The 13,808-nt window shown below is 45.5% G+C and overlaps 2 protein-coding genes across 2 annotated transcripts in view; both read left to right on the top strand.

Annotated features, from left to right (window-relative positions):
• Window positions 1-3,804, top strand: part of LOC135565161 (b(0,+)-type amino acid transporter 1-like) — a 49,385-nt gene extending 45,581 nt beyond the window's left edge. Inside the window, exon 6 of the mRNA XM_065011221.1 lies at window positions 3,740-3,804. Coding sequence (XP_064867293.1) covers window positions 3,740-3,804 — 65 coding nt within the window. The remainder of the gene's footprint in view (window positions 1-3,739) is intronic.
• A 1,448-nt stretch (window positions 3,805-5,252) lies between these two features.
• slc7a9 (solute carrier family 7 member 9) overlaps window positions 5,253-13,808 on the top strand; it is a 98,112-nt gene continuing 89,556 nt past the window's right edge. Inside the window, exon 1 of the mRNA XM_065012502.1 lies at window positions 5,253-5,360. The gene's annotated coding sequence lies outside the window, so the exon portion shown is untranslated. The remainder of the gene's footprint in view (window positions 5,361-13,808) is intronic.

The following is a 13,808-nucleotide window of genomic DNA, read 5'->3' as shown; positions in this document are numbered from 1 at the left end:
CATCTTGTTGAATAATCGCTCTACAAAGCAATATGCTGCAATAAGAGATTAACCAAGTTATCCCAAGTGCCAAGATTGTGCAAATCTGTCATCAAGGCAAAGTGTGGCTATTTAAAGAATCTCAAATATTAAATATATCTTGATTTGTTAAAAAATTGGTTACTACATGATTACATATGTGTTATTTTCATAGTTTTGATGTCTTCACTATTATTCTACAATGTAGAAAATAGTAAAAATAAAGAAAAACCCTTGGATGAATAGGTGTTCTAAAACTTCTGAACAGTAGTGTATATAATAAAACAAATGGAGATATTACATTTACATAAGTATTCAGACCCTTTACTCAGAACATTGTTGAAGCACCTTTGGCAGCGATTACAGCCTCTTCTTGAGTATGACGCTACAAGCTTGGCACACCTGTATTTGGGGAGTTTCTCCTATTCTTCTCTGCAGATCCTCTCTGTCAGGTTTGATGGGGAACGTCGTTGCACAGCTATTTTCAGGTCTCTCCAGGGATGTTTGATCGGGTCAAGTCCGGGCTCTGGCTGGGCCACTCAAGGACATTGAGAGACATGTCCCGAAGGCACTCCTGTGTTGTCTTGGCTATGTGCTTCGGGGGTGTTGTCCTGTTGGAAGGTGAACCTTCACCCCAGTCTGGGGTCCTGAGCACTAAGGAGCAGGTATTCATCAAGGATCTTTGTACTTTGCTCCGTTCATCTTTCCTCGATCCTGACTAGTCTCTCAGTTCCTGCTCTCGAAAAACATCCCCACAGCATGATGCTGCCACCACCATGCTTCACCGTAGGGATGGTGACAGGTTTCCTCCAGACATGATGCTGCCACCACCATGGTTCACCATAGGGATGGTGCCAGGTTTTCTCCAGACATGATGCTGCCACCACCATGCTTCACCGTAGGGATGGTGCCAGGTTTTCCTTCAGACGTGACGCTTCGCATTCAGGCCAAAGATTTTAATCTTCGTTTATCAGACCAGAGTGTCCTTAAGGTGGCTTTTGGCAAACTCCAAGCGGGCTGTCATGTGCTTTTAACTGAGGAGTGGCTTCCGTCTGGCAACTCTACCATAAAGGCCTGATTGGTGGAGTGCTGCAGAGATGGTTGTCCTTCAGGAAGGTTCTCCCATCTTCACAGAGGAACTCTGGAGTTCTGTCAGAGTGACCATCAGGATCTTGGTCACCTCCCTGACTAAGGCCCTTCTCCCCCAATTACTCAGTTTGGCCCATCGGCCAGCTCTAGGAAGAGTCTTGGTGATTCCAAACTAATTCCATTTAAGAATGATGGAGACACTGTGTTTTTGGGAACCTGCTGCAGAACATTTTTGGTACCCTTCCCCAGATCTGTTTCTCGACACAATCCCTCGACCTCCTGGCTTGTCTAACATGCAAATCAATTGAATTTACCACTATTCTCCTGGCCTTATTCCTATATAGTAGGTTGCTGACTGGCTGACTGGGGCTGTGTCCTAGATGGCACACTATTCCCTATATAGTAGGGTGCTGACGGGCTGACTGGGGCTTTGTCCCAGTTGTCACCCTAGCTAGGTGCACTATGACTCTACCTCCCTGTTCTCCTAACCAGGGATGACTGTACCTCCCTGTTCTCCTAACCAGGGATGACTCTACCTCCCTGTTCTCCTAACCAGGGATGACTCTACCTCCCTGTTCTCCTAACCAGGGATGACTCTACCTCCCTGTTCTACTAACCAGGGATGACGCTACCTCCCTGTTCTACTGGCCAGGGATGACTTTACCTCCCTGTTCTCCTAACCAGGGATGACTCTACCTCCCTGTTCTCCTAACCAGGGATGACTCTACCTCCCTATTCTCCAGCCCCTGCCTCCTCCTACCTCCTCCTACCTCCCTATTCTCCAGCCCCTGCCTCCTCCTACCTCCCCCTACCTCCCTATTCTCCAGCCCCTGCCTCCTTCTACCTCCCTATTTTCTCCAGCCCCTACCTCCCTGTTCTACCTCCAGCTCCCTATTCTCCAGCCTCCTACCTGCCCTGTTCTCCAGCCTCCTCCTACCTCCCTGTTCTCCAGCCCCTCCTACCTCCCTGTTCTCCAGCCCCTGCCTCCCCTACCTCCCTGTTCTCCAGCCCCTGCCTCCCCCTACCTCCTGTTCTCCAGCCCCTCCAGCCTCCTCCTACCTCCCTGTTCTCCAGCCCCTCCAGCCTCCCCCTACCTCCCTGTTCTCCAGCCCCTGCCTCCTCCTACCTCCCTGTTCTCCAGCCCCTGCCTCCCCCTACCTCCCTGTTCTCCAGCCCCTGCCTCCCCTACCTCCCTGTTCTCCACCCCCCTCCAGCCTCCTCCCCTACCTCCCTGTTCTCCAGCCCCTCCTCTACCTCCCTGTTCTCCAGCCCCTGCCTCCCCTACCTCCCTCTCCAGCCCTGCCCCCCACCTCCCTGTTCTCCAGCCCCTGCTCCCCCTTCCTCCCTGTTCTCCAGCCCTGCCTCCTCCTACCTCCCTGTTCTCCAGCCCTGCCTCCTCCTACCTCCCTATTCTCCAGCCCCTGCCTCCTTCTACCTCCCTGTTCTCCAGCCCTGCCTCCTCCTACCTCCCTGTTCTCCAGCCCCTGCCTCCCCCTACCTCCCTGTTCTCCAGCCCTGCCTCCCCCTACCTCCCTGTTCTCCAGCCCTGCCTCCTCCTACCTCCCTGTTCTCCAGTCATCAAATCAAATGTATTTATAAAGCCCTTCTTACATCAGCTGATATCTCAAAGTGCTGTACAGAAACCCAGCCTAAAACCCCAAACAGCAAGCAATGCAGGTGTAGAAGCACGGTGGCCAGGAAAAACTCCCTAGAAAGGCCAGAACCGAGGAAGAACCCTAGAGAGGAACCAGGCTATTTAATTTTACCTTTATTTAACCAGGCAAGTCAGTTAAGAACACATTCTTATTTTCAATGACGGCCTGGGAACAGTGGGTTAACTGCCTTTTCAGGGGCAGAACGACAGATTTGTACCTTGTCAGCTCGGGGGTTTGAACTCGCAACCTTCCGGTTACTAGTCCAACACTCTAACCACTAGGCTACGCTGCCTATGAGGGGTGGCCAGTCCTCTTCTGGCCATGCCGGGTGGAGATTATAACAGAACATGGCCAAGATGTTCAAATGTTCATAAATTACCAGCATGGTCAAATAACAATAATCACAGTTGTTGTCGAGGGTGCAACAAGTCAGCACCTCACGAGTAAATGTCATTTGGCTTTTCATAGCCGATCATTAAGAGTATCTCTACCGCTCCTGCTCTCTCTAGAGAGTTGAAAACAGCAGGTCTGGGACAGGTAGCACGGCCGGTGAACAGGTCAGGGTTCCATAGCTGCAGGCAGAACAGTTGAAACTGGAGCAGCTGTCACGACTTCCGCCGGTTGGCTCCCCTGCCTGTTCGGGCGGTGCTCGGCGGTCGTCGTCACCATCCTACTAGCCACTACCGATCCCTTTTTTCGTTTGTCTGTTGGTTTTGTCTTATTAGTTTCACCTGTGTGTATTTTAGTTTAATTAACGTCCTTATATATAGTAGGTTGTCCCGCCCTTGTTTTGTGCGGGATTGTTTTTGTTACTCTGTAGTATGGTGGTTTTCGTGTGGTTATTCTCCAGACTATTTGGTCCTGTGTTTGGGCTGGTCAATTGTGTGTGTTGGCGTGACCGTTTTTGTGCGCCGGAGAATAAATTGACAATCTACTGAACCCTGCTCTCTGCGCCTGATTCCACCCACCACTCCTAGTAAATCGTGACAGCCGCAGCACGGCCAGGTGGACTGTGGACAGCAGTCCTGAGGCATGGTCCTAGGGCTCAGGTCCTCCGAGAGAGAGAAAGAAAGAAAGAGAATTAGAGAGAGCATACATAAATTCACACAGGACACCGGATAAGACAGGAGAAGTACTCCAGATATAACAAACTCACCCTAGCCCCCCGACACATAAACTACTGCAGCATAAATACTGGAGGCTGAGACAGGAGGGGTCAGAAGACACTGTGGTCCCATCCGATGATACCCCCGGACAGGACCAAACACGAAGGATATAACCCCACCCACTTTGCCAAAGCACAGCCCCCACACCACTAGAGGGATATCTTCAACCACCAACTTACCATCCTGAGACAAGGTCGAGTGTAGACCACAAAGATCTCCGCCACTGCACAACCCAAGGGGGGGGTGGGCGCCAACCCAGACAGGAAGATCACGTCAGTGACTCAACCCACTCAAGTGACGCACCCCTCCTAGGGACGGTATGAAAGAGCCCTAGTAAGCCAGTGACTCCTCCCCTGTAATAGGGTTAGAGGCAGAGAATCCCAGTGGAAAGAGGGGAACCGGCCAGGCAGAGACAGCAAGGGCGGTTCGTTGCTCCAGAGCCTTTCCGTTCACCTTCACACTCCTGGGCCAGACTACACTCAAACATATGACCCACTGAAGAGATGAGTCTTCAGTAAAGATTTAAAGGTTGAGACCGAGTTTGCGTCTCTCACATGGGTAGGCAGACCATTCCATAAAAATGGAGCTCTATAGGAGACAGCCCTGCCTCCAGCTGTTTGCTTAGAAATTCTAGGGACAATTAGGAGGCCTGCGTCTTGTGACCATAGCGTACGTGTAGGTATGTACGACAGGACCAAATCGGAGAGATAGGTAGGAGCAAGCCCATGTAATGCTTTGTAGGTTAGCAGTAAAACCTTGAAATCAGCCCTTGCCTTGACAGGAAGCCAGTGTAGGGAGGCTAGCACTGGAGTAATATGATCAAATATTTTGGTTCTAGTCAGGATTCTAGCAGACGTATTTAGCACTAACTGAAGTTTATTTAGTGCTTTATCCGGGTAGCCGGAAAGTAGAGCATTGCAGTAGTCTAACCTAGAAGTGACAAAAGCATGGATTAATTTTTCTGCATCATTTTTGGACAGAAAGTTTCTGATTTTTGCAATGTTACGTAGATGGAAAAAAGCTGTCTTTGAAACAGTCTTGACATCTTCTTCAAAAGAGAGATCAGGGTCCAGAGTAACGCCGAGGTCCTTCACAGTTTTATTTGAGACGACTGTACGACCATCAAGTTTTATTGTCAGATTCAACAGAATATCTCTTTGTTTCTTGGGACCTAGAACAAGCATCTCTGTTTTGTTCCAGTTTAAAAGTAGAAAGTTTGCAGCCATCCACTTCCTTATGTCTGAAACACAGTCCTTGCCTCCTCCTACCTCCCTTGTTCTCCAGCCCTGTGTCCTCCAATCAGACGGAGTGTTGAGTCTCTGTTCCTCCTCCCATAATGTGTTCTTTGTCTCAGGGAGACAGTCAGGAGTAGTTGAGACCCACAGAGGCATGTGTTGTGCATCGTAGTAGATCTATCTCCTGCTGCTATCAGGTGAGTCTGCGGTGTTGACGCCAGCTGTGTCAGAGAGGAGAGGAATTTATGTCTGGGGGTTTCAAGTTTAGTCAGTGGGTCTGGAAATGGTGTGTTATTATGAGAGGCGGTAGAACAGTAGAACAGAACAGAAGAGGACAGTAGAACAGTAGAACAGAACAGAAGAGGACAGTAGAACAGTAGAACAGAACAGAAGAGGACATTAGTACAGTAGAACAGAACAGAAGAGGACATTAGAACAGTAGAACAGAACAGAACAGAACAGGACAGTAGAACAGAACAGAAGAGGACATTAGAACAGTAGAACAGAACAGAACAGAACAGTAGAACAGAACAGTAGAACAGAACAGAAGAGGACATTAGAACAGAACAGAACAGAACAGGACAGTAGAACAGTAGAACAGAACAGAACAGAAGAGGACAGTAGAACAGTAGAACAGAACAGGACAGGACAGTAAAACAGTAGAACAGAACAGAACAGGACAGTAGAACAGTAGAACAGAACAGAAGAGGACATTAGAACAGTAGAACAGAACAGAACAGTAGAACAGAACAGAAGAGGACATTAGAACAGTAGAACAGAACAGTAGAACAGAACAGAAGAGGACATTAGAACAGTAGAACAGAACAGTAGAACAGAACAGAAGAGGACATTAGAACAGAACAGTAGAACAGAACAGTAGAACAGAACAGAAGAGGACATTAGATCAGTAGAACAGAACAGAAGAGGACATTAGAACAGTAGAACACAACAGTAGAACAGAACAGAAGAGGACATTAGAACAGTAGAACAGAACAGTAGAACATAACAGTAGAACAGAACAGGACAGTAGAACAGAACAGGACAGTAGAAAATAACAGAAGAGGACAGTAGAACAGAACAGAAGAGGACAGTAGAACAGTAGAACAGAACAGAACAGGACAGTAGAACAGTAGAACAGAACAGGACAGTAGAACAGAACAGAAGTGGACAGTAGAACAGTAGGACAGAACAGAAGAGGACAGTAGAACAGTAGAACAGAACAGAACAGAACAGTAGAACAGTAGAACAGTAGAACAGAACAGAAGAGGACAGTAGAACAGAACAGAAGAACATAACAGAAGAGGACAGTAGCACAGTAGAACAGAACAGAAGAGGACAGTAGAACAGTAGAACAGAACAGAAGAGGACAGTTGAACAGTAGAACAGAACAGGACAGTAGAACAGAACAGAAGAGGACAGTAGAACAGTAGAACAGAACAGAAGAGGACAGTTGAACAGTAGAACAGAACAGGACAGTAGAACAGAACAGAAGAGGACAGTAGAACAGTAGAACAGAACAGAACAGGACAGTAGAACAGAACAGGACAGTAGAACAGAACAGAAGTGGACAGTAGAACAGAATAGAAGAGGACAGCAGAACAGTAGAACAGAACAGGACAGTAGAACAGTAGAACAGAACAGGACAGTAGAACAGAACAGAAGTGGACAGTAGAACAGTAGAACAGAACAGAACAGGACAGTAGAACAGTAGAACAGAACAGAAGAGGACAGTAGAAAAGAACAGAAGAGGACAGTAGAACAGTAGAACAGAACAGAACAGAACAGTAGAACAGTAGAACAGAACAGGACATTAGAACAGTAGAACAGAACAGAAGAGGACAGTAGAACAGAATAGAACAGAACAGTAGAACAGAACAGAAGAGGACAGTAGAACAGAACAGAAACAGAACAGTAGAACATAACAGAAGAGGACAGTAGCACAGTAGAACAGAACAGGACAGTAGAACCGAACAGAAGTGGACAGTAGAACAGAACAGAAGAGGACAGTAGAACAGAACAGAACAGGACAGTAGAACAGAACAGAAGTGGACAGTAGAACAGAACAGAACAGGACAGTAGAACAGTAGAACAGAACAGAAGAGGACAGTTGAACAGTAGAACAGAACAGGACAGTAGAACAGAACAGAAGAGGACAGTAGAACAGTAGAACAGAACAGAACAGGACAGTAGAACAGAACAGGACAGTAGAACAGAACAGAAGTGGACAGTAGAACAGAACAGAAGAGGACAGAACAGAACAGAACAGAACAGAACAGAACAGGACAGTAGAACAGTAGAGACAGAACAGGACAGTAGAACAGAACAGAAGTGGACAGTAGAACAGTAGAACAGAACAGAACAGGACAGTAGAACAGTAGAACAGAACAGAAGACAGGACAGTAGAAAGAACAGAAGAGGACAGTAGAACAGTAGAACAGAACAGAACAGAACAGTAGAACAGTAGAACAGAACAGGACATTAGAACAGTAGAACAGAACAGAAGAGGACAGTAGAACAGAACAGAACAGAACAGTAGAACATAACAGAAGAGGACAGTAGCACAGTAGAACAGAACAGAAGTAGGACAGTAGAACAGTAGAACAGAACAGAAGAGGACAGTAGAACAGAACAGGACAGTAGAACAGAACAGAAGAGGACAGTAGAACAGTAGAACAGAACAGAACAGCAGGACAGTAGAACAGAACAGAAGTGGACAGAACAGTAGAACAGAACAGACAGTAGAACAGAACAGAACAGGACATTAGAACAGTAGAACAGAGGACAGTAGGAACAGAAGTGGACAGTAGAACAGTAGAACAGAACAGAGGACAGGAACAGTAGAACAGGACAGTAGAACAGAACAGGACAGTAGAACAGAACAGAAGTGGACAGTAGAACAGAACAGAACAGAACAGAACAGTAGACAGAACAGAACAGGACAGTAGAACAGAACAGAAGACAGGACAGTAGAACAGAACAGAACAGGACAGTAGAACAGTAGAACAGAACAGAAGAGGACAGTAGAACAGTAGAACAGAACAGAAGAGGACAGTAGAACAGTAGAACAGAACAGGACAGTAGAACAGAACAGAAGTGGACAGTAGAACAGTAGAACAGAACAGAAGAGGACAGTAGAACAGTAGAACAGAACAGGACAGTAGAACAGAACAGAAGTGGACAGTAGAACAGTAGAACAGAACAGAAGAGGACAGTAGAACAGTAGAACAGAACAGAACAGGACAGTAGAACAGTAGAACAGAACAGGACAGTAGGACAGAAGTAGGACAGTAGAACAGAACAGAACAGAGGACAGTAGAACAGTAGAACAGAACAGAAGAGGACAGTAGAACAGAACAGAAGTGGACAGTAGAACAGTACAACAGAACAGTAGAACAGAACAGGACTGTAGAACAGTAGAACAGAACAGAAGAGGACATTAGAACAGTAGAACAGAACAGTAGAACAGAACAGAAGAGGACATTCGAACAGTAGAACAGAACAGAAGAGGACATTAGAACAGTAGAACAGAACAGAAGAGGACATTAGAACAGTAGAACAGAACAGTAGAACAGAACAGAACAGGACAGTAGAACAGTAGAACAGAACAGACAAGAACAGGACATTAGGACAGTAGAACAGAACAGAACAGAAGAGGACAGTAGAACAGTAGAACAGAACAGGACAGTAGAACAGAACAGAAGTGGACAGTAGAACAGTAGAACAGAACAGGACAGTAGAACAGAGAACAGAACAGAACAGAACAGTAGAACAGAACAGAACAGACAGTAGAACAGTAGAACAGAACAGAACAGGACAGGACAGTAGAGGACAGTAGAACAGAACAGAACAGTAGAACAGAATAGAAGAGGACAGCAGAACAGTAGAACAGAACAGAAGTAGGACAGTAGAACAGAACAGGACAGTAGAACAGAACAGAAGTGGACAGGAGAACAGTAGAACAGAACAGAACAGGACAGTAGAACAGTAGAACAGAACAGAAGAGGACAGTAGAACAGAACAGAAGAGGACAGTAGAACAGTAGAACAGAACAGAACAGGACAGTAGAACAGAACAGAAGTGGACAGTAGAACAGTAGAACAGAACAGGACAGTAGAACAGAACAGAAGTGGACAGTAGAACAGTAGAACAGAACAGAAGAGGACAGTAGAACAGTAGAACAGAACAGAACAATAGAACAGTAGAACAGAACAGGACAGTAGAACCGAACAGAAGTGGACAGTAGAACAGAACAGAAGAGGACAGTAGAACAGTAGAACAGAACAGAACAGGACAGTAGAACAGAACAGAAGTGGACAGTAGAACAGTAGAACAGAACAGAACAGGACAGTAGAACAGTAGAACAGAACAGAAGAGGACAGTAGAACAGAACAGAAGAGGACAGTAGAACAGAACAGAAGAGGACAGTAGAACAGAACAGAACAGAACAGGACAGTAGAACAGTAGAACAGACAGGACAGTAGAGGACAGAACAGAACAGTAGAACAGTAGAACAGAACAGAAGAGGACAGTAGAACAGTAGAACAGAACAGGACAGTAGAACAGAACAGAAAGAGGACAGTAGAACAGAACAGAACAGAAGAGGACAGTAGAACAGAACAGAACAGGACAGTAGAACAGAACAGAACAGAGGACAGTAGAACAGAACAGAACAGAACAGAACAGAACAGTAGAACAGTAGAACAGAACAGGACAGTAGAACAGAACAGAAGTGGACAGTAGAACAGTAGAACAGAACAGGACAGTAGAACAGTAGAACAGAACAGAAGAGGACAGAACAGAACAGAAGTAGGACAGTAGAACAGAACAGAAGAGGACAGTAGAACAGTAGAACAGAACAGAACAGGAAGTAGAACAGTAGAGTGGACAGAACAGAACAGGACAGTAGAACAGAACAGAAGTGGACAGTAGAACAGTAGAACAGAACAGAAGAGGACAGTAGAACAGAACAGAACAGTAGAACAGAACAGAACAGGAAGTAGAACAGTAGAACAGAACAGAAGAGGACAGTAGAACAGTAGAACAGAACAGAACAGGACAGTAGAACAGAACAGAAGAGACAGAACAGTAGAACAGAACAGAACAGGACAGTAGAACAGAACAGAACAGAAGTAGGACAGTAGAACAGTAGAGGACAGAACAGAACAGAACAGGACATTAGAACAGTAGAACAGAACAGTAGAACAGAACAGAAGAGGACAGTAGAACAGTAGAACAGAACAGAAGAGGACAGTAGAACAGTAGAACAGAACAACAGAACAGAACAGAAGTAGAACAGTAGAACAGAACAGAAGAGGACAGTAGAACAGTAGAACAGAACAGAAGAGGACAGTAGAACAGTAGAACAGAACAGAACAGAACAGAACAGAACAGTAGAACAGAACAGAAGAGGACAGTAGAACAGTAGAACAGAACAGAAGAGAACAGACAGTAGAACAGTAGAACAGAACAGAAGAACAGAACAGTAGAACAGAACAGGACAGTAGAACAGAACAGAAGAGGACAGTAGAACAGTAGAACAGAACAGTAGAACAGAACAGAAGAGGACAGTAGAACAGTAGAACAGAACAGAACAGTAGAACAGTAGAACAGAACAGAAGAGGACAGTAGAACAGTAGAACAGAACAGAACAGTAGAACAGTAGAACAGAACAGAAGAGGACAGTAGAACAGTAGAACAGAACAGAACAGGACAGTAGAACAGAACAGAAGAGGACAGTAGAACAGTAGAACAGAACAGAAGAGGACAGTAGAACAGTAGAACAGAACAGAAGAACAGTAGAACAGAACAGAAGAACAGTAGAACAGAACAGAAGAGGACAGTAGAACAGTAGAACAGAACAGAAAGTAGAACAGTAGAACAGAAGAGGACAGTAGAACAGAACAGAAGTGGACAGTAGAACAGTAGAACAGAACAGAACAGGACATTAGAACAGAACATTACATTTTGAACACTTTAGAACAGTAGAACAGAACAGAAGAGGACTTAGAACAGTAGAACAGAACAGAACAGGAACAGTGAACAGTAGAACAGAACCTTATGACAGTAGAACAGTGGAACAGTAGAACAGTAGAACAGAACAGTGACAGAGGACAGTAAACAGTAGAACAGAACAGGGACAGTCATTTAGAACAGAACAGAACAGGACAGTAGAACAGTAGAACAGAACAGAAGAGGACAGTAGAACATTACAACAGAACAGAAGAGGACAGTAGAACAGTAGAACAAGAACAGAAGAGAGGACAGTAGAACAGTAGAACAGAACAGAACACAGGACAATATTTAGCAGTAAATCAGAACAGTGAGACAGTAGAACAGAATATCCTAGTAACAGGAACAGAAGTAGAACAGAACAGAACAGTAGAACAGAACAGAAGAGGACAGTAGAACAGTAGAACAGAACAGGACAGTAGAACAGAACAGGACAGTAGAACAGTAGAACAGAACAGAACAGAACAGGACAGTAGAACAGAACAGAAGAGGACAGTAGAACAGAACAGAAGAGGACAGTAGAACAGTAGAACAGAACAGACAGTGGACAGTAGAACAGAACAGGACAGTAGAACAGAACAGAAAGTGGACAGTAGAACAGTAGAACAGAACAGAACAGGACAGTAGAACAGAACAGAACAGGACAGTAGAACAGAACAGAAGTGGACAGTAGAACAGAACAGAACAGAACAGGACAGTAGAACAGTAGAACAGAACAGGACAGTAGAACAGAACAGAAGAGGACAGTAGAACAGAACAGAAGAGGACAGTAGAACAGAACAGGACAGTAGAACAGAACAGGACAGTAGAACAGAACAGAAGTGGACAGTAGAACAGAACAGAAGAGGACAGTAGAACAGTAGAACAGAACAGGACAGTAGAACAGAACAGAAGTGGACAGTAGAACAGTAGAACAGAACAGAAGATGACAGTAGAACAGTAGAACAGAACAGAACAGAACAGTAGAACACTAGGTTGTGGCCTGGTCTGTCTGTCTGTCTGCCTGTCTGTCTGTCTGTCTGTCTGTCTGTCTGTCTGTCTGTCTGTCTGTCTGTCTGTCTGTCTGTCTGTCTGTCTGTCTGTCTGTCTGTCTGCCTGTCTGCCTGTCTGTCTGTCTGTCTGTCTGTCTGTCTGTCTGTCTGTCTGCCTGCCTGTCTGTCTGTCTGTCTGTCTGTCTGTCTGTCTGTCTGTCTGTCTGTCTGTCTGTCTGTCTGTCTGTCTGTCTGTCTGTCTGTCTGTCTGTCTGTCTGTCTGTCTGTCTATCATAGAGGCTGTAACAGATCATTAACAGAACCAGGTCATATAAAGTTGTAAACCAATGACAGTAGTTCACAAAGTGTTCAGTGTGTTCCACCACATTAAACCTTTAACCCTCGTAGCTGTCAGGCTGGCTGACCATCAGCTGTTACAGTGTGTGTGTGTGTGTGTGTGTGTGTGTGTGTGTGTGTGTGTGTGTGTGTGTGTACAGTGTGTGTGGTGTGTGTGTGTGTGTGTGTGTGTGTGTGTGTGTGTGTGTGTGTGTGTGTGTGTGTGTGTGTGTGTGTGTGTGTGTGTGTGTGTGTGTGTGTTGTCAACCACTTGTTGCCTTACATCCTGGAATTAAAATGGATTTCTTGGGGGTTTGTATCCTTTGATTTACACAACATGCCGACCACTTTGAAGATGCAAAATAGTTTTTTATTGTGAACCAAACAAGAAATAAGACAAAAAAGAACAGAAAACTTGAGCGTGCATAACTATTCACCCCCTCCAAGTCAATACTTTGTAGAGCCACCTTTTGCAGTAATCACAGCTGCAAGTCTCTTGGGGTACGTCTCTATAAGCTTGGCACTTCTAGCCACTGTGATTTCTGCCCATTCTTCAAGGCAAAACTGCTCCAGCTCCTTCAAGTTGGATGGGTTCCGCTGATGTACAGCAATTGTAAGTCATATCACAGATTCTCAATTGGATTGAGGTCTGGGCTTTGACGAGGCCATTCCAAGACATGTACGGTTTCCCCTTAAACCACTCGAGTGTTGCTTTAGCAGTATGCTTAAGGTCATTGTCCTGCTGGATGGTGAATCTCATTCCTTCAATTCTGACCAGTTTCCCCTGCTGATGAAAAACATCCCCACAGCATGATGCTGCCACCAACATGCTAATCTGTGGGGATGGTGTTCTCAGGGTGATGGGAGGTGTTGGGTTTGCACCAGACATAACGTTTTCCTTGATGTCCAAAAAGCTACATTTGACCAGAGTACATTCTTCCATATGTTTGGGGAGTCTCCCACATATCTTTTGGCGAACACCAAAAGTGTTTGCTTATTTTTGTCTTAAGCAAGAAACACAAGTAATGGACATTAGACCAGTGAAAATCTGTCCTTTGGTCTGATGAGTCCAAATTTGAAATGTTTGGTTCCCACCACCATGTCTTTGTGAGACGCAGAGTAGGTGAACGGATGATCTCTGCATGTGTGGTTCCCTCCGTGAAGCATGGAGGTGGAGGTGTGATGGTGTGGGGGGATTTGCTGGTGACACTGTCAGTGATTTATTTAGAATTCGAGGCACACTTAACCAGCATGGCCACCACAGCATTCTACAGCGATACACCATCCCATCTGGTTTGCGCATAGTGGGACTATCATTTGTTGTTCAAC

This window comes from Oncorhynchus nerka, linkage group LG27, assembly GCF_034236695.1.
Source record: "Oncorhynchus nerka isolate Pitt River linkage group LG27, Oner_Uvic_2.0, whole genome shotgun sequence".
Classification (NCBI taxonomy): Eukaryota; Metazoa; Chordata; class Actinopteri; order Salmoniformes; family Salmonidae; genus Oncorhynchus; species Oncorhynchus nerka.
This window is presented reverse-complemented; position numbering and strand designations above follow the sequence as displayed.